Consider the following 27,166-nt stretch of genomic DNA (forward strand, 5'->3'; position numbering starts at 1 on the left):
AGTGGCATCTCCGTAACTGAAAAAAATAACAACAAACAAAAAGATCTGTAAGTCGAGCATGAACTCATGAATGTTTGGTCAATGACCTTTGGTCATCAAACTAGAGAAATGAAGCCGTCGAAATTCATCAGGAGGGAGAAAAATGAATTGATTTGTTTTGCAGTGACTCCGTTCTGAACGGAGCGTGTGTGTGTGTGTGTGTGTGTGTATAGTCATAATAAATAATGTCGACCAATGCCGTAGGTCAACTTCAAGTTCAGTTCAGAACAAATAGCTTGAGAGTAAATACAGAAACACAGGATGAAATCAGGCTGAAAAACTCAAATGTACCTCAATATACCATCAGCAATGATAAACATGTACCAAACTTTTTTCTTTCTATGATTTATTTAGAATATGCCTTGCATATGAGATGTACCATATTTAAATTATAAAGCACCATGGTTCTTTTGGCAATGAAAAAAAAAGCAAAATAACGAGGAAAAAAAAGCTGTAGAAAAAAAATGTGTTTCAGATTGATGTTGGATTGATTGCATATGACAAAAGGTCTTTTTCAAAAACGGCTGGAATGTTATCAGGCGGTACATGTTCAAGGACAGTAAAAAGTTGGCTACCGAGAAAACCCAACAATAGCTTGTATTACTGCATATAAAATGGCAGGAGAGAAAAATATATAAAACAAACTAAAAAGATATGTACAACCACCTGTTTTTACCTCATTGTGGTCACTCCAGCGGGACTGCCTGAAAAGGCCATTATATGACCTCTCACCCTTGGGGAACCCCACAACATTTTATTTTTCAAAAACATACTTATTTTTCAAGCATACAAATTATTCACACTATATTATCCTGCCAAATTAAGAAAATATACGGTGGCAGCTTGTTGGGATTTTTTTCACTACAGAAAAAAAAAGGGTACATTGAAACCTTTTAAAGAGTACAGGCATAACAGTTAAAAATACAGGCTCCAACATAAATACTATAAGTGCCTACACTAAGTGAACATTAATTTCAAATACCATTCTAAATACAGGAAAAAAGTAGACCATAAATGTGTTTTGAACATAGGAACTTACATGAGTGTGCATTTTCCTATGTGTTTTAAGTTCTCTCTATATATTTATATATCATAAATCTCTCCCCGATGCAAATTTTTGTTCAACCTGAAGACTTGTGTATAGCAAAGGCAAAAAAGATGAGAGACATTACAATTCATTACATAGTGATCAAGTCCCGGATGTCACCAAGACAGAAAAGAGAAAATAAAAATTAAATAAGGTTCTCCCCTAAAGATATTGAAGTGTTACTTTAAAAACTCAACAACACAATTTACTTATATTTTAAATCAAATTCCAATCAATTTTCTGTACTGAGCAGTATATTTCTATAGTTGGTATGAAGCAGGAGATTTCTATGGCGGTTCCTGCATTGATACCCCCAAAGAGCCAAACTGATGTGTAGTTCTCGGGGGGAGACATGGCTGGCAACAGTTTCTAGTTTTTTCTTTTTTTTTCTTTTTCTTTTTTTTAATGCAAAGCAATGACACCACACTAATCTGTCAGCATAAGAGCATAGTTTTCCCTTGAGCGTCCGACTGTAAACTGGGAAAATTGAACAGTGCACGTAGGTAGTCCCGGATCTGAAATCCGGTCCTCGTTTTATACTCAACCGACTGTACCTTCGATTAGAGAGACAGATACAGAATCCAAGGCAGAGTGACAAGTGCTATATCATCAAGAATGACGGGATGGAGTTAAAAAAAAAAAAAAATACCACAATGAGGTCTAGAGCATGTTAACTGAAAAGAACACAAAATTTGACTCTGAAAAACTTGTGTGGAAGGGGTAACTAGAATTTTCTTTTGTACTAAATTCTGATTCTTTTGATTTTGACTTCCATTTAAGATCGTTTCCAATGAGTTCATTAAAAAAGATTACGTAAGGGTTTCTAAGATCTAATGTGGTAAAGAGAATAAGCGCTATAAGGACATAAACATTTGAATTGTAGAGACACCTGGTCAACCCACTCCCCACCACGCTACCCTTACCCTCTGACACCCACCCAAACCCCCCACCCAAACCCCAAATCTGTCTGGCTTAGAACAACTAAAAACAATGTAAGGTGGTCGCGCACATCCAAAACCATAGTAGGCCGGTGTTGGACCAGTAGAAGACAGCAATGAAAAATGTAGAAGAAGGTCCGCAAACTGTAGCTCCCTTTAAGTGCAATTTATTGGCACATCTTAGTTAGTGACGTTTTGAGCACAAGCTCTTCTTCAGACGTACTTAATCTGCACAGAGACGCCATCTTAAAAGGTCTTAAAAAGTATCCCACATATAATCACAGCTAATGTTACATGTATATTAAGATATGTATTTATTAGGGCTGTCAATATTAACGTGATAATAACGTGTTTTAATGCCACTAATTTCTTTAACGCAATCGATTGTTTGGAGGTTGTAGAGGGCTCAGTTTTAAAGCTAGAGAGACGATACTGGCATCATATGAAACTAGAAAACCAAGGAATCCATTTTTATGCTAAATGCAGTACCTGTGAGGGTTTCTGGTCAATATTTGTCATTGTTTTGTGTTGTTAATTGATTTCCAATAATAAATATATACATACATTTTGCATAAAGCAGCATATTTGTCCACTTCCATGTTGATAAGAGTATTAAATACTTGACAAATCTCCCTTTAAGGTACATTTTGAACAGATCAAGAAATGTGTTGTTAATGTGCGATTAATCACGATTAAATATTTTAATAGATTGACAGCCCTAATGCATATGTCTTTTTCTTAATATACATGTAACATTACGTTTGATTATATGTGGGATATTTGGGTCACTGGCTAAATCAGGTGACTGTTATGTGATCAGAGCGTTTACCTTTTAAGATGGCATCTCCGAAAAAATGCTTGTGCTCAAAATGTCACTAACTAGGATGTGCCAATAAATTGCACTTAAAGGTAACTACAGTGTGCGGACCTTCTTCTACGTTTTTCGTTAGAACAACTAAAACCCACCCTGCGGTCTCCGAGTGGCTGCTGGCTACACTGCTGCCCGGCTGACACCGAAGAAACATAATTCTGTGCTACTTACAAAAAAACCCTGCAAACTTTTAATTTTCAAAGAAAATAAACACTCTGGAAAATTAAGAGCTTTACGTTGGTTAAAACAACTCGTCAGACTACCCTCTCAGTGTGGTACACGTGTACCGGGAAACATAACGACACCTAAACCGAAACTCTACACACATACTCCTTTTTAGCATGTAACATGCCAGTAAACAGAATCATAATCTGGAGAATAACAATATACATGAGTCAGGCAGATAAATGATTTACCAGAGGTACACATAATTTTTTTTTTTTTTCATTTCAGCTGGTTCCTTATGCTCTGCTAAGTCACAAAACGACAGGGTTTGTACAGGTGCTTGATGCAAGGACCTGCTTATTCCATATGTGCACAAAAATGTCCTGTAATCTTCTCTAGCTGAAACTCCGAGCTTATAGCAAAAAGGAGGATTAACTAATGCAGGTAAAATATCCAAGGCACTCTTTGTTGTCATTTCACACCATATTGTTAATTTCATTGCTGTTTGTCAAAGAAATATCTAATGGCGCCAGTGCCTAGCATTTCATAGGCAGCCCAAATTTCTATATATATCTCATATCAATCTTGCATGGAAAAATCTTTCACAAAGATCAGTTTTAAGTGTGACCCTGCTTGTCTTGATGTTTTTGATAATATGACACTGTCCACTATGTTTGAACACAAAACTGTACATGATATGTAAAACAGTATGTACTGTATGCAGCATGGGTTCTCATAACTAACTTTTTTTTTCTTTTCTATGTCGAAGAAATCAAAAGTATCAACAGCGACACATGTACAACCAAACCCACCAGCCGAGGACAATTTTCTCTCTAAGTAGCCAAAACACACCGAGCATGCTGTCCAGTTACAAAAAAATACAAAACGTGTAAATTATTGCACAATAGAAAGGCTCAAAAAGTTTTGCGCTTGATGCAATAGTATTGCCCCGATGATGGATCATGCATTCAGCTTTTTCCAGTCGGGGATGATAACAGGGCTGTACCGTGTACTGGTGTCTAACCCTGTTGTCCTTTTCCCCTCACTTATTGGCTAGTTAGCCAGGGTCGCTTTTTAGCCAGGGGAGCTGAGAGAGAGAGCTGCCAGCATGCTGCTCTTTGCCTACTCAGTCTTAATGTCATTAGCCAGAGGGCGGTCGCTGTGCCACTTCTTCATGTGTTTCTCCAGAGTGCTGTATACACTGAAAGGCATGTGGCAGATTTCACATTTGTACACGTCCTTGCCCATCTGTCCGTGGGTCTTCATGTGGCGGGTGAGCTTTGAGCTCTGGGCGCACGCGTAGCTGCACAGCTCACACTTGTACGGCCGCTCTCCAGTGTGACTGCGTCGGTGCACTGTCAAGTTGCTGCAGTTCTTGAACACCTTGCCGCAATACTCGCAGGTGTCACTGCGGCGGCCGTCCTTGGAGCTCGGCCTGCAGTTCCCGCCGCCGTGCGGGGTGCTGGCCCCGCTGCCGGTGCCGCTGCGTCCCGAGGCGGCCCGCTCCCCGTCCAGCTCGCCGGGTGGAGTGGAGAAGCGCAAGCTGCCGTTTTCCGACGAGTGCTCGGATGAGGAGGCGAAGGGCGATTGTCTGGAGTCCCCACCTGTGAAGTTGATGAAGGGGTCCTTGAGTTGTCGTGAGGCAGCGTAGCCAGCTAGCCACTGGGAGTACACGTTTTCCGTGTTTGGGATAGTGGGCGTGGGGGGGTCAAGGTCCTTCTCCACCTTGATGCGCTTGGACAGGGGGCTGAGGGAGCCGGGACTGACCCCTCCACTCAGCTTCCTAGACAGGCTGTCAGTGGATAGAGGTCCCAGGCCATTGATGGTGGTGGTGGTTCCATCATCTGCTCGGTCGGACTCCAAGGCCGAGTCCTCGTCAACGGGCTCCCGGGACGAGCTGCGGCGGTGCGGATGCAGGGCCTCGCTGTTCTGGTGGTGGCGGGCCCCTTCTAGCCGCAGGCTGAAACGATAGTCATTCTTTCCCTCTTCCTCTTCGACTCCAGGCTTAGTCTCAATTTCCTCCTCCTCCCCCTCCTCCTCTTCTTCTTCCTCTTCTTCCTCCTCCTCTTCTTCCTCCTCTTCCTCCTCCTCCTCCTCCTCTTCCTCCTCTTCTTCTCCATTTTGAGGCATCAGGCCATTGCTCTCACTCTTGAACTTGGCCACCACCGACTTGAGAGCGTCGGTGGCGCTGCCTATCAGATCACTGGTACCAGGTTCGGGGGAGCTTGCGGTCGAGAGGCCGTCATCTGACTTGGCGTTGAGCACCGAAGACTTGCTCTGACAGTGCGTCTTCATGTGTCGTTTCAGTTTGCTGGCCTGGGTGCAGGCGTGGTTACAGAGGTGACACTTGAATGGCTTTTCCCCCGTGTGGCTTCGCCGGTGAACGATTAGGTTGCTCTGGAACTTGAAGGTCTTCCCGCAGAACTCACAAGACTTCGACTTGAGAGGTGTGCCCGGTTGGGCCGCATTGGATACGGCATTGGGCGTGGAGCGTGAGCCAGAAGGTGACTGAGAGGTGGAGAGGGGAGGCGTAGCTGAAAATGGAGGCTTTGAACCTGGCTGGAATGGCTGCAGCAGCCGTTGCATAGGGCTGGGCCGGTTAGGGGAGAGAGGCGGGGAAGCCCCAGTGGCATTCCCAGCCAGCTCACGTAGACGTCTAGAGAAGTCCATTGGAGGCGCTTCTATTGGCACTGAGTTGAGCCTCATCACCCTGTCAAAAGCGCTGGGATGGTGGGTTGCCAGGGCCAGGTCGTCGGGGCTGAGGTGGTGGCGCGGTGGCGGGCTGAACAGAGGTGGGGTTCGGGGGTAACGTCCCTCGCGAGGCGTGGTCGCCGACTCCCGGCCAGACCCAGAGCCCGGCATCCTCAAGAGGCTATAAGGACTGCCATCAGCCAAGTGGACGGCATGGAGCGGAGGCTGGGAGGAGGCACAGTCACCCCCCATCCCAGGAGCTGCAGCCACGCGGGGGGTGAGGGGGCTGCCAGGTTCGCTCTCCAGATAGATGCGGAAGCCGTGGGTGTTCTGGGCATGCTGGAGCAGGAACCAGGCACTGGTGAAGGGCTGCTTACAGGTGGTGCAGGTGTAACTGCTGGGCTCATCTTTATCTGACAAAAAAAGGGACAGAGAGAGAGAAACATTTTTAATTGACCTGTTAAAATGATAAATATTACTGATGAATAACTAACTGACATAACACTAGAGCTGTAGAATCATTCAAAAAGATTCATAACACTTCAACAATTAAATAAAATATGGAATAAAAATGTCCATTATGATCGACAAACACTGAGGGAATGAGGCTGAATTTAGCATTCACTCTGATTTTTTTTTCATCTTCTAGCTAGGGCTGCCAATCGATTAAAATATTTAATCGCGATCATGTCCATAGGTAATCATGATCAATTGCAATTAATCACACATTTTTATCTGTTAAAATGTAACTTAAAGGGAGATTTGTCAAGTATTTAATACTCTTATCAACATGGGAGTGGGCAAATATGCTTGCTTTATGCAAATGTATGTATATATTTATTATTGGAAATTAATTAACAACACAAAACAATGACAAATATTGTCCAGAAACCGTCACAGGTACTGCATTAAACATAAAATCATAACAAATGCTCAAATCATAACATGGCAAACTGCAGCCCAACAGGCAACAACAGCTGTCAGTGTGTCAGTGTGCTGATTTGACTATGACCTGCTCTAAACTGCATGGTATTATCATAAAGTGGGCATGTCTGTAAAGAGGAGACTCGTGGGTACACACAGAACAATTTTTCATTCACATATCTAGAGGTCAGAGGTCAAGGGCCCCTTGCCAGTTTTTACTTGCCAAAATTTAGCGCAAGTTTGGAGCAGTATTTATCGTCCCTCGTGACAAGCTAGTATGACATACATAGTTGGTACCAATGATTTCTTTAGGTTTTCTAGTTTCATACAACCTCCAAAAGATCGATTGTGTTTTTGGCGTTTAAACAGATCTGCATTAACGCATTATTATCGTGTTTGACAGCCCTCCTTCTAGCACTTTCAAAATAAAACCCCTTTACATCACCAATTATTTCTGGACATAAATTACGCTGATGCTTGTAAATGTATTTGAAAAATCTTGAACATCGCAACAAAATTAGATGAAAATGATTTTGTTCACACGGAGGAATAAATCTTCCTTTTTACTTTTGTGATCATTAAGCATGACTGAATCCTAACACACTGCACAATGCATTTTAAAACAAGCAACAAAACCTGAGCTCCTGAACTATAACACATTAAAAATGCATTTTAAATCTTTTTTTTTTTTCAACCAGCATTCACTTCCAGTGGGTGTATGCTTCACAAAAGAATGAATAAAACAATAATGAGAGATATCTCAGGCAGCAAATACACAATTTACACAGTTGAGAAAGCATAGGAATATTTCAAACAATAATTGACTTTCAATAGCACTTGCACGCTGACCGGAGATTTGCCTGACAATGCACGCCTAATCTCGTTAAACACACTCATCTCCCCTCCAATGCCATGTTTACAGAATTAGCGAGGCTAAAGTGGGACATGTATCTGATGCTGCATATTAATGCTGAATACAAATAAGAGGTCACATGTTAATAAATTGTACCGGCGTTTATCACGAAAAAACACACATTCACAGGGCGAAGAAGCGAAGGGGGGAAATTGTGTTTGAGTGTTTGTGTGTGGGCGGGCGGGGAGGCTCCTATAAAAATGCATTTCATGCATTACTTTTCTATTTCTGATATTTCATGCTTTATGGATTTATTTAAATCCTCTCAGGTGAATAGAAAAGGAGAAGAAGGGGGAAAGCAGAAGTGAGAGATATGCAAAATAAGAAGCATCCGCCACTTGCAAATGTGCTCCCTCTTTCATCTTTTGCCTTTCTTATCCTTTCTTCTCTTTTTTTTTTTTTTTTTTCACCGTAGGGCATTTTTCTGAAGTCATTTGCAGACACTGAATCCAAAACCATGGCCATACTGTGCTGGAGAGGGAGAACAAGGGAGAGAGAGAGACGAAGATAGGCCACGTGTGTGTGTGTGTGTGTGTGTGTGTGTGTGTGTGATTGCGACTATGAACGATCCCTAAGATGGTGGATGGACAGTCGTGCATGTTTTAAGCCTGCTGTGGCTGAGAGACAAAGGGGTGAAGAAGGGGCAGAAAGAGAAGACGGCCGCCGGGAGAAAAGAGGCATGTTGTGGATGAGCAATACACGGAACAGATTGGCGTTTTTGTGGTTCTCCTTTCTGTCTCATGTGTCCGCGGCCGCCATGGCCCCCTCCGAACAATCTCACTTAAAGACCAGAACGCGGCATAAAATGTGCACCTAATCAAACCTCCACGCAAACCTTTTTCTCTTGACTGAAAAGAGTTGGAAGGGGGGTATACTGGTAAATTATGGATCATTACAATCTGCAAAAATTACAGTTAATTGCTGCCACCTGCAAGGGGCTTTGACCCACTATGGAATTTTTCCATCATAAAAAAGCCATTTGCCCATACACGTTTTTGCTCCCTCTCTCATAAGCACAAATAAAATGTGCCCATTACACTGGCTTTGGCTATATGTATGTTTCCTATGATTATGTGTGTGCTTTTATGGCTTTAAATAGAAAGCCCCATATCACTCGTAAAACGGTGGCAATAACCTGGCCTCTCCTGTTCACTTTGCTTTGATTTGCACACACTTCCTCAGCCCTTCTGTCTTAATGTGTGAGCAGAGAGTGCGTATGCATGAGGAGGAAAATAGATGAATTTTTGCTGTTATTGTGAAGGACGAGAGAGGAGGGAGATGTGGGGAGGGTTGGGGGTTGGCTCGAATGTCGTCTTCCCCTCCGAGACACAGCCGCGTCCGTCAGAGGAAAGAAAGCGCTGAGGGATTCGTGGAAGCGAAGGAGGTAGGGGAAAAGGAAAGGGAGCGAAGAAGGGAGAGAAGTGTGGCGTGAAGGGGACATTCTTAATGACAACCCACCACGTTTCTGAAGGACACGAGAGCCACAACAGAGCACTTCAAAGCCCGGAGTCAATTCATTTTCTTATGTATCAAAAACAGCATGTCTGGCGCTATGCAATCACAAGCCCATCTATGGACATTTGACAAACTGTGCTCACGCCACGAGCGGCGACAATAACTGTTATCCCCGTCCAGGCAGTGGACACATTGATGGGCACCAACAAGCCAGACCAAAGCATGCCCGGATTCACAACAACGGCAGAGAGGGTATCGAAATAAGCCTGCGACTGTCCTTGATGGCTGCCCTCAAAGGGATGGAGGGACAGTTATTCAAAAGGAGAAAAGACATTCTGACAAGGCGTTTGACGGCCTTGAAGGTTTCTTTCTTTTTGTAAGAAGAGCAGAGAACTGTGTGAGGGAGGAAGGATGATCTTATAAACGAGTCTGTCCTCTAATGGAATAAAGGAGAGCTCCCTCTCGCTCTCTCCGTCTGTTTCTCTCCTTCCATTAAGTCTGTGGAGAGTTAGGGCTGGAGAGCAGGAGAGCCGGGGCTAAGGCTGGATCTCCAGGTCCCTTTGAAATAGGATCAGCAGAGAGGAGAAACCACACTGACAACCCCTTAGCTGCCATTTCATGGCAGGGGCTGAGACTTTGGGGGAGAGAAGACAGAAAGCATATAGGAGAAGTGGGAGAGGGGCAGGGGGATCAGGAGCAGAAAAAGAAGGAAGAACGATAATCACGAAAAAGAGAAATATAAAGAACTAAAGAGGCACAGTCAAAGGGAGAGAAAGGGGGGGTTAACAACTCCTTCAAAGCCATTTCAGCACATTGCAACACAAAGCAGAGGGAGGCTAGTGTCTAACGGACACTGCTATCAGGAAGAGAATATGATCCGTGCAAAAAGCACAAGGCCGACTGACACTAGGGCAGAGGGGAAATGATGGCGCCTTAAACAGCAGGTACGGTCGCCTGTAGCTGCTGACACCAAATTCACACCGTCGTCCTAGACAGCAGTGTTGACCAGACAATACACATGAGCAGTCTAGGAAGCATCATGTACACTTTGCTCATGCAGATCGCTCTATTGTTAGTGACCCAACCCCCCAAACCCAGTCTCACACGCACTCCCTCAATCACAGAAGAACCACACCTCCCCCTTCCCCCTTTATCTCCTCAGCCAAAACACAACACAAACAAACAAAACGCCACGACGACCACGACGACCACGACGACCACGACCACGACCACGACCACGACCCAGTGCTGGCAGGTTAACGGTGCGTTAAAGAAAAATCATCAACTGTCTCGTCCTCCCTTCATCTCTCAATCAAACCCGCCACCAGAGTTGCCAAGTCCGCTTGACTTTGGGCTTGTCCTCTTGAAAAGTCGCTTACAAATATTGGTAGTCGTGGGTTGCGTTTTTTTGGGCTTGTTTCTGTGTAGTTGCTTATTTGGGCTCCTATCTCTCTCCTCTATACCCGTCTTGTTTGTTTTCTTCGTGGGTTGATGGAGTTTAGCTAACAATGCCAGCTACTAAGTGGAAATATGGCAAAAGGTACAACAAAGCCTGGGAAAAGGTGGAGTGGATTTAAAGACAGGAATCGTCCTCAAGTGGGGGACGATTCGAAGGCAGTTTGCCAATTTTGTAAGTGTGATATACGAGCACATCATGCCAATCTGGTTAGACAAGAAAGAACAAGAACATTTTAATTTACAAGCAAAAAAATGAAATAAAATGAAAAGAAATGCATGCAATCCAAAATAAATTCATACATATACATGAAGTGATGAAGTGGCCGCTTCTCTCTCTCATATTGTGTTAGGTTAGCTTGTTTCTCTTGCGAGATCTGGCAACACTGCCCGCCACCCGTCCCTTCTCCCTCAAACTTTCCAGCCACGCATCCAAAAAGCTAGCAGACTTTGGCTTGACCTCCATTTTTTTTTGTTTGTTTCGTCCTTGACCAAGCCTGATAGCGGGCTCAGGCCGTCCTGGTGTGACCACCACACAGCTCTCACTGATATTGGTCATTTAGCTAATGGAGGAACGAGCTAACAGGATTAGCTCGCAGGCCTTATCCAAAAGGAGGAAGGAGGAAGGAGGAAGGCACAGAGACAGGGGGGGGGACGCAGCATGTCGCCGCCATTTCCCTAAAGCCATCAGTCGCCTGGGGCCTCTGGAGCACTCACACACACCTGAAAAGTGATTATGCTAATAGCGGGTCTTTGCCAATATTCATAAGTGTTTATAGGTGTTGGAGTGAGTGCCTTGGGAAGACGGAGGGTTGTCAATACAGTGCCTCTTAAGAGTGCCTCAGCCGTAGCTGGCGTTAATGTGATTACTACTCTGTTTATGTCATTAGGGTATTCGCAGTCAGGGATTGGACCGGGGTGAAGGGGGAAGCAGGAGAGGACAGGTTGGGGAAGAAGGTGGGGGAATTAGTGGAGGCTCCGAGGCACCCATTAGAGCGCTTCTTTAGCGTCCTGCGTTTTCTTAATCCAGCCTGTCGTACATGACTTTCACCCAACTCAAAAGTCTGAACTAAAATCACTCATCAGGGGCTTTAAGCTGGGGACACACCAACCCGACATCAAAGAACTAGCGGCAACGAAAGGCCGGCCGTTGAGTCGTCTCACATCGCCTTTGTCATGGCCAAAAAGTTGCACTCGAACACACCGCAAAGACGACTGCCAACGGCCAACTACCACGTTCGTAGCAGAGATATCTCTGCATCCGTTTTTTGAAAATACCTGATAGAGCAGCTGGCTGGCCTTGACCTTCCTCCTCACTTCTCTACCTCTCTCTGTTTGTTTCCCTGCCACGGCCACACACACACACCAGGGCTCATATACACTCGCTTCTTTGTCCCAGGACCAGACTGGTTGTGGTGCGCTCAGCCACTGGCCACAGACAAAAGGCTTGTTTGACCAACACTTGTTCCTGAGACAAAGCCGGATGCAGGAAATACGGTTTACTAAACAGAAAGCCAGCCAGAGGGAAGAGAACAGGCCTAAATCCCGGCCTTTTACAAGTCTGATGTGGACAGGGGGGGCGGAGGGGGGTGACGCTGGCTGGTGTTGGAGTCACACATTGCACAACTGGGGGAAGCTGACCACTAACCACTACACTCATCGGAGGGAACAGAAGGAGACGTAGAAAAGAGGCAGTAAGAAAAAGAAATAGCTAAGAAAGAGGTAAACCGGGACAAGAGAAGCCTAGCTGGCATGAACAAGCAAGGTGGCGGAGGCGGGGGAGGCAGATCTCCAGATAAAGATGCATGGTGGTCTTTGAGGGCCTGTGCCCAGTATAAAGTAATCTGCTGGCTGTTGCTTTGTCTCCAATCAGACTTTCACACTTCTTACCTTTCCTTTCCCCTTTTCCTGAAAGTTGATAAGAGCAACAGTGGAACTGAGGCGTCTCTCTGAGCCACTAAGGAACCATTATGGACAGATGGCGCCCACACAGGGGCCCGTGAATGCACGCACAATAGACAAATGTGTGTGTGTGTGTGTGTGTGCTGGTTTTTCATATGCGTTTGCTTTTGCATGCGTGTGAGTCTTTAATGGGAATGCATGCTCATTATTAGCGAGTATGACCACGACTTTGTCCATGTATGCATGCATTCGTGTGTGTGCGTGTGTGTGCGTGTGTGTATATGGACATTAGTATGGACTACACTTGCTACAATCATTTTAAAATTAGCATCGCCCTGCGCTGTCTGTTTCCCTGCGTAACCCTACTCCCTTTCATCTTCTCTCGGTTGAACTGCGTTTGAACTGACCATCCATCCACCCCTCTGTCCGTCCGTCTCTCTCTCCCTCCATCTACCCATCCATTCCGACTAAGCCCAGCTGGGTGGCTTCGTGCTTGGGTGCGGCTCGGTCCGGCAGACCTTATAATAGCCTGGGCCAGGCGCGTCTCTGATGCAGATCATTATTTGCTCTCTGCTTACCGGCGACGGTGGGAGGCCGCGCGCTGTTGTTTCTCATCCGAGCTCTAATGGTACAGTGAAAAGACCTCTGGGCTTCTAAGCTTAACCAGTCTAATTAAATGGACCATCGCTTATGTAAGCATCCGCAGAGATTATTTATTGAGTTGGGATCCGCTTCACAGGATCAAAACCGCCGTCAACAAAAAAGCCAACGCTCAACGGAGTAGGTATTAAATAAAGGAGTGGAATCAAAGAAACTGCAAACTGCCAAGTGTCAGTTTAAGCACACATATCCAGGTACATAAGAAGACTTAATCAAGCAGGGGTATTTTTGGACTCGGGCAATATCCCAGATGGGTGAGGAGTCTCTGAGCACTTCAGAGGGGAAATGTGAAAAGTGTTCTGTCAAAGAAAAGATATGTCTCAATAAACTACAGCTCAAGGGGAGGAGGGTAAAGTAAAGTAGGCTAATGAAGAATATAACAAAAAAAAACAGAATGCAATAGCACACAATAGAGCAGACATGTTTGCCTTCTTTACTTTCAAAATACTGCAGCATTCAGATGAGCATCCGCTGTCCACCCTTACAAGCATCATCCCTGTTTGAAGCGTACAGACAAGGAAGCCTCCGTAAGACATGAGGCCAGCAGCCCGAGCTTCACTATCTCTGCATAGCTCAGCTTATGACAGGCCGGCGTCCCCGCAGAAAGGATGGAGGGGGACCAGGGAGGTCGACTAGCTGCACATTTCTGCATAAATCTCCAGATAGATAGCATCAGGAGAGGAGAGACAGGGGAGGGAGGCAGGCAAGCAGCGGAGGATGATAAGGCCCCCGGGGCAGGGCATTCGACACTGTCAAAACTGTTTCGTCTCCGGCTATTGGACGAGTGGAGCGCGTTATGAGCCTGCATACCATTTGCCGGGACGCGATGCGGCTTCACCGGAGCATGCAAGGCCCTGTATCTGACCTCCCCTGCTTTCCCCCTCTTCAGTCTTCACAGACGTGTGTGCAGGGAGCTGGACAGACACAGCATGGAAAAGGACTGTGAAGACGTTACAGTCACATTACTATACAGCTCTGATAATCAACAGCTTTATTGGTGAATAATATGCTGAGCAACATGAGGAACGGACAGAAATCGCGAGAAGCCAGCATGTCAGTCGCCATTGTATTGTCACAAAGAACTACAACATGTCAAAGCAAACTGCTCTGGCAATAGAGAATCAAATCAAAGCAGTCAGACCGTAATGGGACTGACACTTAACAGGACAATCGTTATATACCACGAAGTTAAGACTTGAAAAATGTCCACAGAACTGAAAATTATAAACGAAAACTGCAGATTTTCAGCTACATGAGACTGATATGTCCGTGTTGTAAGAGGTCAACACACATTGACGCTGTGCAATGGTCTTGTTTTATCCTTCTTTCATCTTTTTTTCCTCCTGCGGATCCATATTTAGAGAATACCAAATACCAAATGAGAATTGATTGTTTTTTATATACTTCATCAATTCCCCACGGCGTCGGTCAGGTCCGTTGGATCCTTTCTTAAAGACGCTTCAGCAAGAACGCCTCCCCTCTCTCTTACTCTAAACAAAACTGTTTGGTGAGGGAAGTGCGATACATCCCCTAAAGAACAAGACTGTCTGTCTCCACCTGCATGGAGCACTCCTACAAACAAATTGAAGATCTTCTATAAAAGAGAGGATGCTCTTCATTTGGTTTGTGACATTTACCCCCAGGGGCCCGTGGCAATCTCTCAGGGGGTCCGCGAAATAATTTTCTATAAATTAACATTGCGCTGTATCATTAAAAAGTGCACACCTACAGATGGGGACAATTTGCACCAATAAAACAAGCATATTGTGTCCATTACTCCCACCCACATTAGCTTTGGGCCAATAGAAACTCTGATATGATTGTGACACACAGCAATATTTTCTAATTTGTTTTAAGGTTAAGCACTTTACTGAAAGTCAGCTTTAAATAAGAAAGTAATAAGTCAATATCTGGATTTATTAGGATGATGCCAGTCTTGCTATACTGTTCATTTTCTGAAAGCTTTTAAGATCAATTACTTGAAATATAGACTATAAATGCTGTGAAGTTGAGTCCAAATGCAATTTCAATAAAATGCCTCTGATTAAAAGTATATAAGTGGTATTAACATGATTTAAATTGAAATGTGTATCTGTTAATATGAAAGAGGTCTGAAGTATTTATGTTGAAAAGATTTAGAATACAGATAGTTCCAATGGATTCTAAGAGTACAAATTGTAGTAAACATCCACTTAATCTGTGTTACAATTAAGAGGGGGTCCTTGGAAAAATGTCTCCCCTGTAAGGGGTCCCTGGCCCCAAAAGGTTTGAGAACTCCTGATTTAGCCCATATAATGTTGGTGTTTCTGTTATTTTGTCCACCTGCTGTGTGCTTAACACCATATTCTGGCCACAAGTGGACTTACTAAATGTGAAATTACGAGAAAGAAGGTAAAAGCTATAGCATAAATACATTGTCATTAATAATATATTAAAGGGGACCAATTATGCTTTTGTGCTTTTTCCCTTTCCTTTGTTGTGTTATATAGTTTTTTGTGCATGTAAAAGGTCTGCAAAGTCCACGCCAAAGGGAGTTACTCTCCCCCACAGAAACACTGCTCCTGAACTGCCTGAAACACCTTGCTTGAAGTCCTGCCTTTCCTTCCGTAACATGGTGATGTCACCAAGTAAGACATTTGCATAATACCTGCCTAGCGGGGGGTTGAAAAGGTGCTTCAGCACAGCCGGTATGAGAAAAATAGAGCGTTTTTTGAACATTAAAGCATGTAAACATGTTCTAGTAGAAACCCAAAATACAAGTATGAACCTGAAAATAAGCATAATAGCTCCTCTTTAAAGGGCAGGGGTGAAACAAAAAGGTAGAGGACGAACAAAAATGAAGTTAGGAGGCACTCGTGAGCCCACTGTGTTGAATGAGAGAGAGAGAGAGAGAGAGAGAGAGAGAGAGAAGTTTTGAGTGAAGAAAAGTTGAAGAGGAAGAGTGGGCAGTTGATCTACAGGCACAGACCTGCAGTCAGGGTATCTCTGAGCTCATGGAAGTCCGGACACACACACACACACACACACACACACACACACAGTCTGTCTGGACTGAGTAAACACTTCACTGCCTGTGTGGAGGATCGAGTCATTCCCTCTCCCTCTCCCTCTTGCTCTCCGTCCCTCATGCAGCCTGCATGCTCCCTTCTTCCTCCTCCTTCCATCACGCTATTTCCTTAACACGCTCTGATGACAGCACTGAGAGAGGTTAAAGTGGGTCTGTTTTTCACAGTCACACACACACCCACACACACACACACACTGACCCCCACACATATGAACACAATTTCTCCTTCACCCTTTTCTTTTACCTCGCACAAATAGTTTCTCTAAAGCTCCTAAGCTGAGAGGCACACTACCTTAACACCTGTGCCACGATACACCTCTCATCTTCTCCACCCACTCATTTAGTGCCGGGCAGATCTCGAAAATCCATCAGGCCAGTGTGTACAAGTCCTTTTTTTTTTTCCTCCTCCTCCTACCTTTGCCTGAGGTGCTCCGTCACTGTAAATAATATTTCCAGAGAAAGTGCAGACACAGAGCGGGCAAAGGAAAAAAAACGAGAGGGCAAAACAGGGAAAGATACTCATCATTATCTGTAATCTCTGTGGGACGGAGCTGAAGGTGGAGCAGATTGAGGGTCTGTGTTTAAGGGTTTAGGGTTCCAAATGCACCATACCACATTTTCATGACCTGGCGCTGAAGCGGAAGTTATGAAACACAACGTTACTACCGATATTGACCTCAGTTGTTTGTTCCTGAACACGCTCCCAGAAGCCCCAGAAGCTCTAAAGCATGGGCCATCATTTAGATGCTGGTGAACAAGGGCTTTTTTAAACATGCAGTTATTTTTCACCCTGCCCTACCACCTCAGGGTGAGAGGACCAGGGCATGTGAGCTTGGGCCAACCATAGCAGTTCGTTATGCATACGGGCCTCAAGGCATTGTGGAGGGACATGGCACTTTAAAACAAGAGGGCCAGTGTGTTGGAGTGTCCCGTGGCCCGGAGCTGTGGAGGCTGAGGGTTTAACACGCGTCCCATCTGCTGTGTGTGACTGTGCACACGGTGGTCGAGTGGTTAAGGGAGCATCAATAGCTGGACTCTCTAGATCGAGGGGTATCTCAGGGTCAGCTGTAGCTCGCAAATCCAATTTCCTCCGACACAGAGGAGTGGGAAGTCGAGGGAGATGTGTTTGTACATTTCGCGACCGCAGATCTGAGTTGGGTGAAAACTGATTGTATCACAAGTTCAGCGTTCTGCAATGTCACAACAAGCAAGGTCTAAGACATGACGTTCCCTAATCATGTAATAAGGACACAGCCACAAACAGTGAGCGATGCCCCCCGCCCCCTCCACCATCCGACCCCACACTTCCCGTTCTATTATTAATTCATCGAGGAGAAAACAGTGCTGGGCCGCTTCTCAACCCTTTCCAAATCCTGATTAAAATTGCAAAATGGCCTCCTGTTCGGCCCTATTTCAGCCCCTTCAAGACATTCTGACAGAAGCAGGAAGAGACGTGGCAGAGCGGGGAAGTGGTCACATATACAAAGTGACCCACAAATGTTTCATTCAGTGCTCAACACTAGAAGTTGACACTAAAGCCCTGTCTACACGTAAACAGATATTTATAAAGACAGATATTTTCCTCTATACGTTTTAGCCTCTCTTCCACACACCGTTTTGGGTCACAGATATTTTTAAAACGCTTTCTAAGGTGCAGATTTTTGAAGGCGAGGCTTGGAGCACTCAGAAGGGCTATGGACATAAACCTGAATGACCTCCCTTTCGTCTTTTATGCATATAAATAGACAGAAGCAGTGATGACAGTCATGCAGTTCGCCCAGGAATCCCAGCCCCCCAACGAACAATAACTGTTATTGAACTGACTGCAATTAAGCCAAAGGAGAGGGAGTGAGAAGGGTGGTAACAAAATTCCTTGACCCTTAACTTGTGAGCTCACTTGTGGTGACATGTAAATATTACAGAGAGCGTTTGGAGTGGTTTTTGCGTTTGAGTGTGGACAGATATTTTGTTAAACAATTTTTTTTTTTAAATTAAAAAAAATATCTGTATACGTGTAGACAGGGCCTAAAACTGCCAGGACTACCCTAGAAGATTGAAACCAACCGGGGCCACAACCTTTGGGCAAAATACCCCAAGCAAATCAAAATGGGTCAAGGTTGGATTGCACAATATTCTTTCCCACTGACACAAGACTGTACTGCACACGGTTGAGAAAAGACTGTAGGGTTAAGAACGGGGTGGATGCAGCCAGTTAATACCTACATGTAACGTTTACCATCAATAACAGTTGGTAAGATGGATGGGCCATATGCTTGGCAATGGCAGGCCACGCTCCACACAATTCTTCATCTGCGAGGCTCCCTGTACCAGATTCCTGCCTACTAATTGAAGACATGTGGTCTGATCAGCCGCCATAGCAACGCAAGAGAGGGGCAAGTAAAATGGGGGACAATAGGACCCAGAAAAGTTACACACTCAGAGCCGTATGTGTTCCAACAGAAGGCATTTATATCAGTGATATGCTTAATTTTGTGGCCCCGTAAGAATCTTTTGAAATCATGTTTAGCAGCTACCTGTGCCTTGTGCGCGCCCACACTGTCGCGGGCCTGTTAAAAATACAGCATGTGCACCCTTCCGCTTATTTTCCCTAGAGGTGTGTCAGGAACATGCATAGGCCCAAGCAGTAGCGAGCGTGATATTAATTAAGGTAGCCAACCTGTAGGTTCCTTTGTGCCCAGCTGTAGAGCATAAATCAGGCTTTTAACGAGGCTAGGGCCCTAAGATCTCAAACCATGCTGGAATGCTACCTGCACAGCCATGCCAAAAATCTGTCTGGGTCTAGGGCTCCTATAGATCACTATGTTTATAAGGGGGGCTATAGCGACCTACCCTGGGGAGGGAGGGAAGGAGGGAGGGTGGAGCAGAAAAGGAGGGTGGCAAAAGGAGGGGGGGCAAGAGCTATTTCTATTGGGTCATCAGGTTTAAGTAAACATGTGTGGTGTAAGCGTGCAAGTATGCATGTGTGTTGCACGCATAATATGTGCTGCACCCTCCACAACAAATTCTCCTGTTTTTTTATGAGGACTGTTTATAAGAAGGTAACCGAGGAGAAGTGATAAGACAGACGGAGCTAATGAGAGACGGAGAGATAAAGACTCAAGACAGAGAGACGGCGGTAACAGGTACAAAAGCAACAGCCATCAGCGAAAACAGTAAATTCCTTCTCTCTCCCTTCCAGACATACATGTCTTTAGAGAAACGCTAAAACAAGCTTTTAGACCTCGGAAAGAGTTGATGAACAGGATATACGAAGAAAGCCTGTGTGCCTTTTGGTGACAGAAGGATTTATTCGCAGACAGCTGCAGGACAGGACACATGTGTAAAGACTGACTGAGCGGCTGACTCGTTGAATGGCAGGCTGAGTCCACCTTCGAGCCATTGTCTCTGCACAGAAAGGGTCCATGAACTCAGACATTCCACAACAGGCAGTGGCAAGACACACCGCCAGAGCATATCGCGCAGCCACACAAAGAGGTCAGCCCTGCTACAGCAGCGATGTGTTCAAACTGCATTGCAATTTATTGCATTGAATGGTACAGCAGCACTTTCCGATGCAATGCCTACGCTCCTGGAAAGCTTACCAGCTAACCAACCGTGTATAAATAAGCCAGCGTAGAAGTGCGGAAATTTGGATTAATGGCTGATCAGGGGATGGGTAGAGCTGGTTTCTCCGGCTGCGCTCTGCAGCACCACCTGAGATTTATGGGCCAGATGTTTGTGCCATTGCTTCTCTAACAGACTATAAAACTTCATTTACAGAAGGCAACAGTGGAGTCTCAATGTGAGGTGTGCAAAAATGTTGCCGCGCTGACGCAAATGTCAACTCCAAATGATTCAAAAAATGCAATTAAACAAACGGCTTTCGTTATTGGGAATTCTTGTGCACTCCCGCGGTTTCTCTCTCTCTCTTATTCCCTATTTCTCTCTCTCTCTCTCGTGTCACTTAAACAATGACAGCCCTGACAGGAATGTAACTCCACTCCCTGCCAACATGAACTCAGGTTCTCAAGATCCACCCTGTCATTTTGAGAGGGGCTGACAACCTCCGACTGACGCAGAGGTCGCGGGGGCATCGACCCCGACGGACTGCTTGTGCTGCATTCCGAGAAATGAACTTTGCAGGCTTGCGCAAGGTCAAACTGTAAAGATCCTATATATGCGCATTCCATACATGTCCAGCTGATATGGTGAAGGCCTACAGGCAAACCCCCAGGAGGAGAGCGCTTTACAGACGACCCGACGGCTATCTCATGTACCTTTGACGCGGCCGCATAGATATATAAAGACATAAAAAAAGATAAGTTTGCTCTTTAAACATATGGCCTTTATTGCTCTCGTCCGGTTTCATCACCTTTTGCAGCACACGGACGGGGGTAGCTGTTGAAAAGAGGAATTAAGGGCACTGAAAGAACAAGGATATTATCTGAAGAGGAAGGGGTGTAGTTGAAGGGTGTCAAGAACGGCGTAAAAAGCTGCAGAGAGGAGAAGAAGAAGGGAAAAAACAAAAGAGTGGTGGACAGCTTTACACTGCAGCACCCCATTCTAGATTACATTAGTGGCAGCTGCTTCCTTTGTGTGGTTTTATGGCCTGGCCCCAAGAAAAAGCTGCTAAAATTTCATTTAATCTGCTGCAGAAACTCAAGTGTCTGTCAGCCGCTCAAACAAGGGGGCCTAAAAGCACTGTGCTCTCAGATAACCGAGGCAAAATAACGCTAATAATATCTCTGTCCGTGGCCATACAGGCAGACATTTTGTGTAACCAAAGAGGGCTTGCCTGTGCCGCCGGTGCATGGGAAACTGGCCCGCTCTCCCAGTCCAGGGGCAGGCCTTTAATGGCGGGTGAGGGAGCCAGACAACGTCCCCCTTCTCTCCCCTCTTTATCTCAACCTCCTGTTCATCCTTCCAAGTCATTAGCTTATGCTAATCGCTAAAACTACCAAGAGTGACCCCCCAATTTCATTGAGTATGCCACTATACTTAACAGCAGATGACAACGCAGCTGCTACAACTGATTTATTAAGGTAAACTAATTGTATGACTGAGCCTATATTTTGAGCTTATTTGTATCAGTTGCCTGGACTCTTACAGTGTGTGATGATATAAAAATTCAATCTTGATATCTTTTTATTTAAAAGAATAAAAAAGTAATTTGTGAAACGCTCTTTCTCACTCATTTGCTCCTTTTCTTGTGGAAAATAACTGACTGCATGATGTTCAATGTTACTCTACCATTTCAGGGCCAAATGACCTTTGCCAAAAAACCTAAATCTATAAAGTGGCCCAGAGTCTAATAGCATCTAACCCATAATTAAAAACAAAATGAGCCAAAAAGTAGAAATGCCAGCATTAGCCTTTAAAAAACAAATGTATCTCTGCTCAATATCCTGCTCCTAAAGACCCAGATACCCGAATGTAACACACAAGAAAAGGCCCCCACATCATTTTGCTGGCCGCAGGGATGGAGCTTTGACAGCGGTGGTAACTGACAGAAAGCAGAGGTACAGGCAGCGGTTAGGGGCAGCTTCCTTCCTGGGCTTTGGGTTCACAGAGCGACATGTCCACGTACGTCCACATTTATTCAGATAAACTGAGGGGAAGAAGAGAAGGGAGGGGGGGGAGGTTGGAAGAGAAGGGGCTATTTTGCCATGTGATGTCAAGCTTAAGGCAAGAAGAAGAGGAGGAAGAGGAGGAGGAGATGCAAGGGGCGCCTTTCCTTTGACCTCTCAGATAATAAGGCTACATCCACACTAATACGTTTTAAAATAGATAACTTTTGCTACGTTTATGCCTAGCGTCCACACTACTCCGGCGTTTTCGAGCCCCTAAAACAGAGACGTTTGAAAACACTGCTGACCCCGTTTTAGTTTAAAACTCCGGGATTGCGTTTTAGTCTGGTATGAGGGGCAGAAACGGAGACCTTTGAAAACGATGACGTAAACACCCACGTTCGCTTCTTGATTGGGTCTTATCAGTTGTGACGTGTCCTTCCCTGATTCGTCACGACCCATCACGTGAACCTTTTCCCGAAGAAAACAAACAACATCAGCCTAGACCACCAGTGGTTAATTTCAACATGGATAATGAGTTCCAAGTGTTGCTGACTGTGTTGTCTAGCAGCTGTTATGCAGTTGCAACTGAACAACCAACCACGCTGCTTCCTGTTCACACCAGCACAGCCATGCCCAGTATATGTGAATGGATATGCATTTTCAGGCATGGTAGTATGGGCATGGAGATTTCTTCTGAAACGGCCCTAAAACGCTTGTTTGTAGGGACATCCTTTTCGTTGTAAAGCACCGTTTCAAAGTGAAAACGTATTAGTGTGGATGTAGCCTAAGGGGACGAGGGGAGCCAGGCACAGGCCAGCACCAAGCAGAGATAGCGAGGCAGGGAGGGCGTCTGTCCGAACCAGATCTCTGCTCCCTCGGTCTGAATGGGGCAGGTCACAGATGAGGAAAGTAAGCTTGTGACTCTTTATCCCACAGGAACAGGTCTCACTTGCACATCGCTCATCCTCTCAGGTTTGGCTTAGGCTTAAGAGACTGACACCAGTGTGTGAGGATAATGACAATGAAGTATGGCTAAATGAGAGCAGTAAGTTGTCAACCACTCAACTCCTAGTCCCACTGTCAAATTAACACGATTCTTTGAGTTGTTAGCGTAATGCCTGATGCATTTGTGGTACTTGTTGAGCGCGCTGTGTTCTTTGCAAAGAGAAAATGTTTATAGAGTTGGTGGGAGTGCTGACTTTTACTATCAGTGTTGAACCTCTGGTTATACTAGAATTACTAGTAACTCTGAGGCTAAGAGGGATATTGAATCGCTTTCTTGCCAAGAGTTAGATGAATAGATTGATACCACTCTCTTATCTGGACAGTAAATATGAAGCTAGAGCCAGCAGCCGGCTAGCTTAGCTTAGCATGAAGACCGGAATCAAGGGAAATATGGTGCCTTCAAATGGGCACCTTCAAATGAACGCCCCCCTCAGAGTCCATGAACGCCCCCCTCATGTGGTATTCACGACCTCGTAAGTGGAAAGTTTCTGAAAGCTCAGAGTTCACAAGTTGTCAGAAATGGCGGAGGCCTTGGAAGTAAATTTTTCGGTACATAATAGGTAAATATATTGTGATTTTAGAAGTTTTCTAAAGTTTTCTAAAACTCAGAGCAGCGGTGTTCTCACGACTTAACCACTTGAACGCCATGCATATCGTGTACACGACTTCCCGTTTTGTAAACACGAGCTCACGAGTTTCATTTGAAGGCACCAACAGTTAGCAGAGTCTCTGCTGGGTTGCCTGGCAACCTCATGGTGATGACAGGACTCCAGGCTTGCTGTTTCCGCCACTTTAACTTGTTATGCTAAGCTAAGCTAGTTGGCTGCAGCTTCATACTTAAACTTTAACCTCATGTGACTCTCAGAAAGAAAGAAAATTTGTATATTTCCCAAAATGTCAAAGTGCCTCTTTAATCTCCTGCTTCCTCCGCTGAGGCCGGTCAATTTCAAGTGTCCGAAGTTCAAAGTGAAATTAAATCGGATCGTAGCGTGCAATGAAATTTTGCTGATTTTAACTTGAATTGCTCGGAGGAGGCTATAAAAACAGAGCCCTTTTCAACCATTGAGAACAATTTAATAAACACGCTGGCTCAGAAACAAATATGCTAATGGACGTTCACCCTTACCTTTTCCATGTAAAATAGTGTTTGCAAAAGGCAACTAACAGAAGAAAGAAAGAGGAAAAGCAACAGAGAAGCACAAATGAGCGCTAATGAAGACATAGCAATCTGTAGAGGGGGAGGGGGAGGCGGGAGAGATGGGCGAGGGCAAATTAACCTTTTTAATTGGAGAGTGGTAGTCCTCTTTGGACCCTGCAGTTGGATCCAGAGTGCTGACAGATGATGAGAGGGAAATGGCAGGCCTATTACAGGCAATCTGGCCCTGCGACTTGGCAGACCACAGCAGTACCAGAGCCTGGGGAGAACAGGGCATGTCCAGCATGGAAAGCGCTCGCTGCCAGACCGCTCGCTGGCAGAGAAGGGCTTGCCTCAATAAAAGGTATAAATAGAGAACGATTATCTTGGCACTTTGAACTGTGGGGTAAAGGGTTGTCATAAGGGAGTCTGCTTTCTTGTCTGATAACAGAACACTACCTGGTCAAGAAAAAAGGAGAAGGGCTTTGCTTTATGAAAGAGAGAGAGGGAGAGAACCAGTCTGACAGGTATATGAGAGGAGGAGGGCCAGGGAGGGAGGTGTGGGTGGTGAAGTAATGCACACTGAAAAATTCACACACCATTTGGGTCCACATGACTCTGTATATACTCATGCACGCACACATTTTCAATGCATCTGCCCGGCGTTCGCCGAGGAGCCAGATGCACGAGAGAGACATCAGTGAGGATAACTTCCTGTCTGTCTGTGTGTCTGGATGCGAGAGTCATGTTTATGTCTGGGGATACAAGGAAAACAAACATCAAGGTCAGAGAGGCTGGAGTGTGTCCAAGCGATAGATAGATAGCCCCCTTCTTAACAGGGCTGCAGGCCTGTTTTAACATACGGCCCCAGGGGGGTACACCAGGATTTAGACAGAACCCTTAGGCGGGATTTCATATTGAATACCGGGACCTGTACGCTCTTAGAGCTATTTCCCAAGCTGAGGACTTTTCATCTGACAGCTGAAAGACACTTTTGCGCAAATTATATCAGACAAAAATAATATATTGTGTGCTATTAAAGCAGAAGTAGGTAGAATTGGAGCAAATGTGATTGAAAAAAGTTACTATATCCTGACAGTAGTGCACGCGTCTGTGTCCTCTGCATCTGCAAGATTTCAGAGACCGGAGGAAAACAACCAGTCAGAGCCGAGCTGTAGCCTACCGTCTCTGAGCAGCTTTCAATCACTCACGAACTCCGATCAAACGGTCAAACTAGGCAGCGCTGATCAAATATTTTGTTGCTGTAATGCCTATTTCTCGCATAAAAGTTTTCAGACACATATTTTAGTGTGGTGTTTAGCTGCAAAATGAGAGTTTGTGATCTGGCAGCCATGTTGAGATCAGTTGAGGAAATACCAAGCAACACACACCAGCCGGAGCACACTTTCTCATTTATCAGCTAAACAGTACACTACAAGATGTTTCTGAATACTTTTGAGGTGAGAAATAGGCATTACAGTAACAGAATATTGATTCATATTTGATCAGCGCTGCCTAGTTTGACCGTTTGATCGGAGTTTGCGAGTGATTGACAGCTGCCTCTGTTGAATGAATAGCCAATAGGAACGCTCTCTCTCTGAAATGACCTGTGATTGGCCAAGGTCTCTCGTCGCAGGCTCGATTTTTTAAAGCCTGAAAACAGAGCCATGAGGAGGTGCAGAAGTCTACTTGAATTACAACATGCTGGAAGGTTGTTATGGAGTTTTTGCCCAATGATGCCAAAAATATTCTGCCTACTGCCGCTTTCACCATGTCATAACACGTCATTCTTCTTCTTTCTTGTTCTCAACATTTGATCTAGAATATGACTTTCCTAGCATCAATCAAGTCCACTTCATGTCATATTCCCTACAATAAACCACAGCTAATTCATTCATTGTCTCACCGTCCAGCAGACAGTTGATGTAAACATAATCCTGACGCCTGCTCTTTAATGCTGACCCCATTAGACTGAGACTCTCGAGGTCATCACCACTAAGACATCAAGAATCATCAATCCTTACCTCTTTCCTTCTCCTACCTCCTTCCCTCCCACTGCACACCTTCCCCTTTAATGTCTGCCTCTCTCTTTTTGTCCATCTGTCTTGCATTATGTATTCTAATGCATTTTGAACACGGCACAGACAACATGGCAGACCACACAGGGTTGCTTTTAGTCACGTCATGCAAAGGATGCCACACGGAGCTGTGTAAGTCGTCCATTAAGTCTCACACTCTTTACACATATGCCCACGTGCACACACACACACACACAAACACACACACACACACACACACTCTGTGTCTCATCAGCATCCTCTGTCTGCATCTCTTGCACACAAACTCTCGCTAGCAAATTTCTCACTCACTCTCTCCGTTTTTGTATCTGTCTCTGTCCATAAACACACACACACACACACACACACACACACACACACATACATACGCACCAGACACATGGCCGAAGAGAGCAGACTACCATCTGGGAGTAGTGACCGGCTTTGTCTGGTGGGGTTGGGGGGTGAAAGCGCCAACACGACCCCCCTTTAAAACACACACACACACACACACCCATACACAACCCCTGTAACGGCCCCCATCGCCCTCCCCATCCAACTGCTCCAAGTGTGAGAGGCTCTTCTCATACAATCTGCACATATACATATGCAAATTTGCAGGGGGGCATTATAAAAACAACCATCATCACACGCACACACACACACACACACACACAAGATATTTAGTTGGCTTCAGCACCAAAGTAGCCACGCAAGAGTTTTGGAAAAGAAAAAATGTGTTTCTGAGAAATAGAGCAAGAGCTGGAGGGCTGGAAGAAAAGAGCACAGAGAAAAAGGGGAAGATGAAAAGAAGAACCTTCTTTATAAATAACAAATTAATGTGGGCATGTGTGAAATACATGCAAATGGGATTGCATGCGTTTACACGGAGACGCACATAAACACATGCGTGCACAGACACGCAAACATACATTATCCATGTTTTGCCCGGCAGCGTGCATGTGATGAATTTATACATAAAAAAACTCACTCAATCAAGATGACACAGGATGCATCACAACTGTCCTTTGATTCAACATCACATGTGGGCAGGAGGCCCTCAGAGACATTAACCATGATGCACCAGACATCAGCTGATTGTTTGATTTTGGCAGGTTTGGACAGCCAGTTATTCTCTAGGTTGGTAAGGCTGAGTTTTGTTTTAAGGATCTTCGGTTGGATGTAATAGTTTGAGGCATATAAACTTTTAAAGCAGCAATAGGCAAGTTTAT

General features: G+C 45.0%; 1 protein-coding gene across 1 annotated transcript in view; it reads right to left on the reverse strand.

The window, feature by feature from the left end:
• Positions 1-2,669: 2,669 nt before the first annotated feature.
• The window catches only part of LOC119484035 (B-cell lymphoma/leukemia 11A-like), a 41,752-nt gene continuing 17,255 nt past the window's right edge, over positions 2,670-27,166 (reverse strand). The window contains exon 3 of the mRNA XM_037762595.1: positions 2,670-6,204. Coding sequence (XP_037618523.1) covers positions 4,223-6,204 — 1,982 coding nt within the window. The 3' untranslated portion in view covers positions 2,670-4,222. The remainder of the gene's footprint in view (positions 6,205-27,166) is intronic.

This window comes from Sebastes umbrosus, chromosome 3 (genome assembly GCF_015220745.1).
Source record: "Sebastes umbrosus isolate fSebUmb1 chromosome 3, fSebUmb1.pri, whole genome shotgun sequence".
Lineage (NCBI taxonomy): Eukaryota > Metazoa > Chordata > Actinopteri > Perciformes > Sebastidae > Sebastes > Sebastes umbrosus.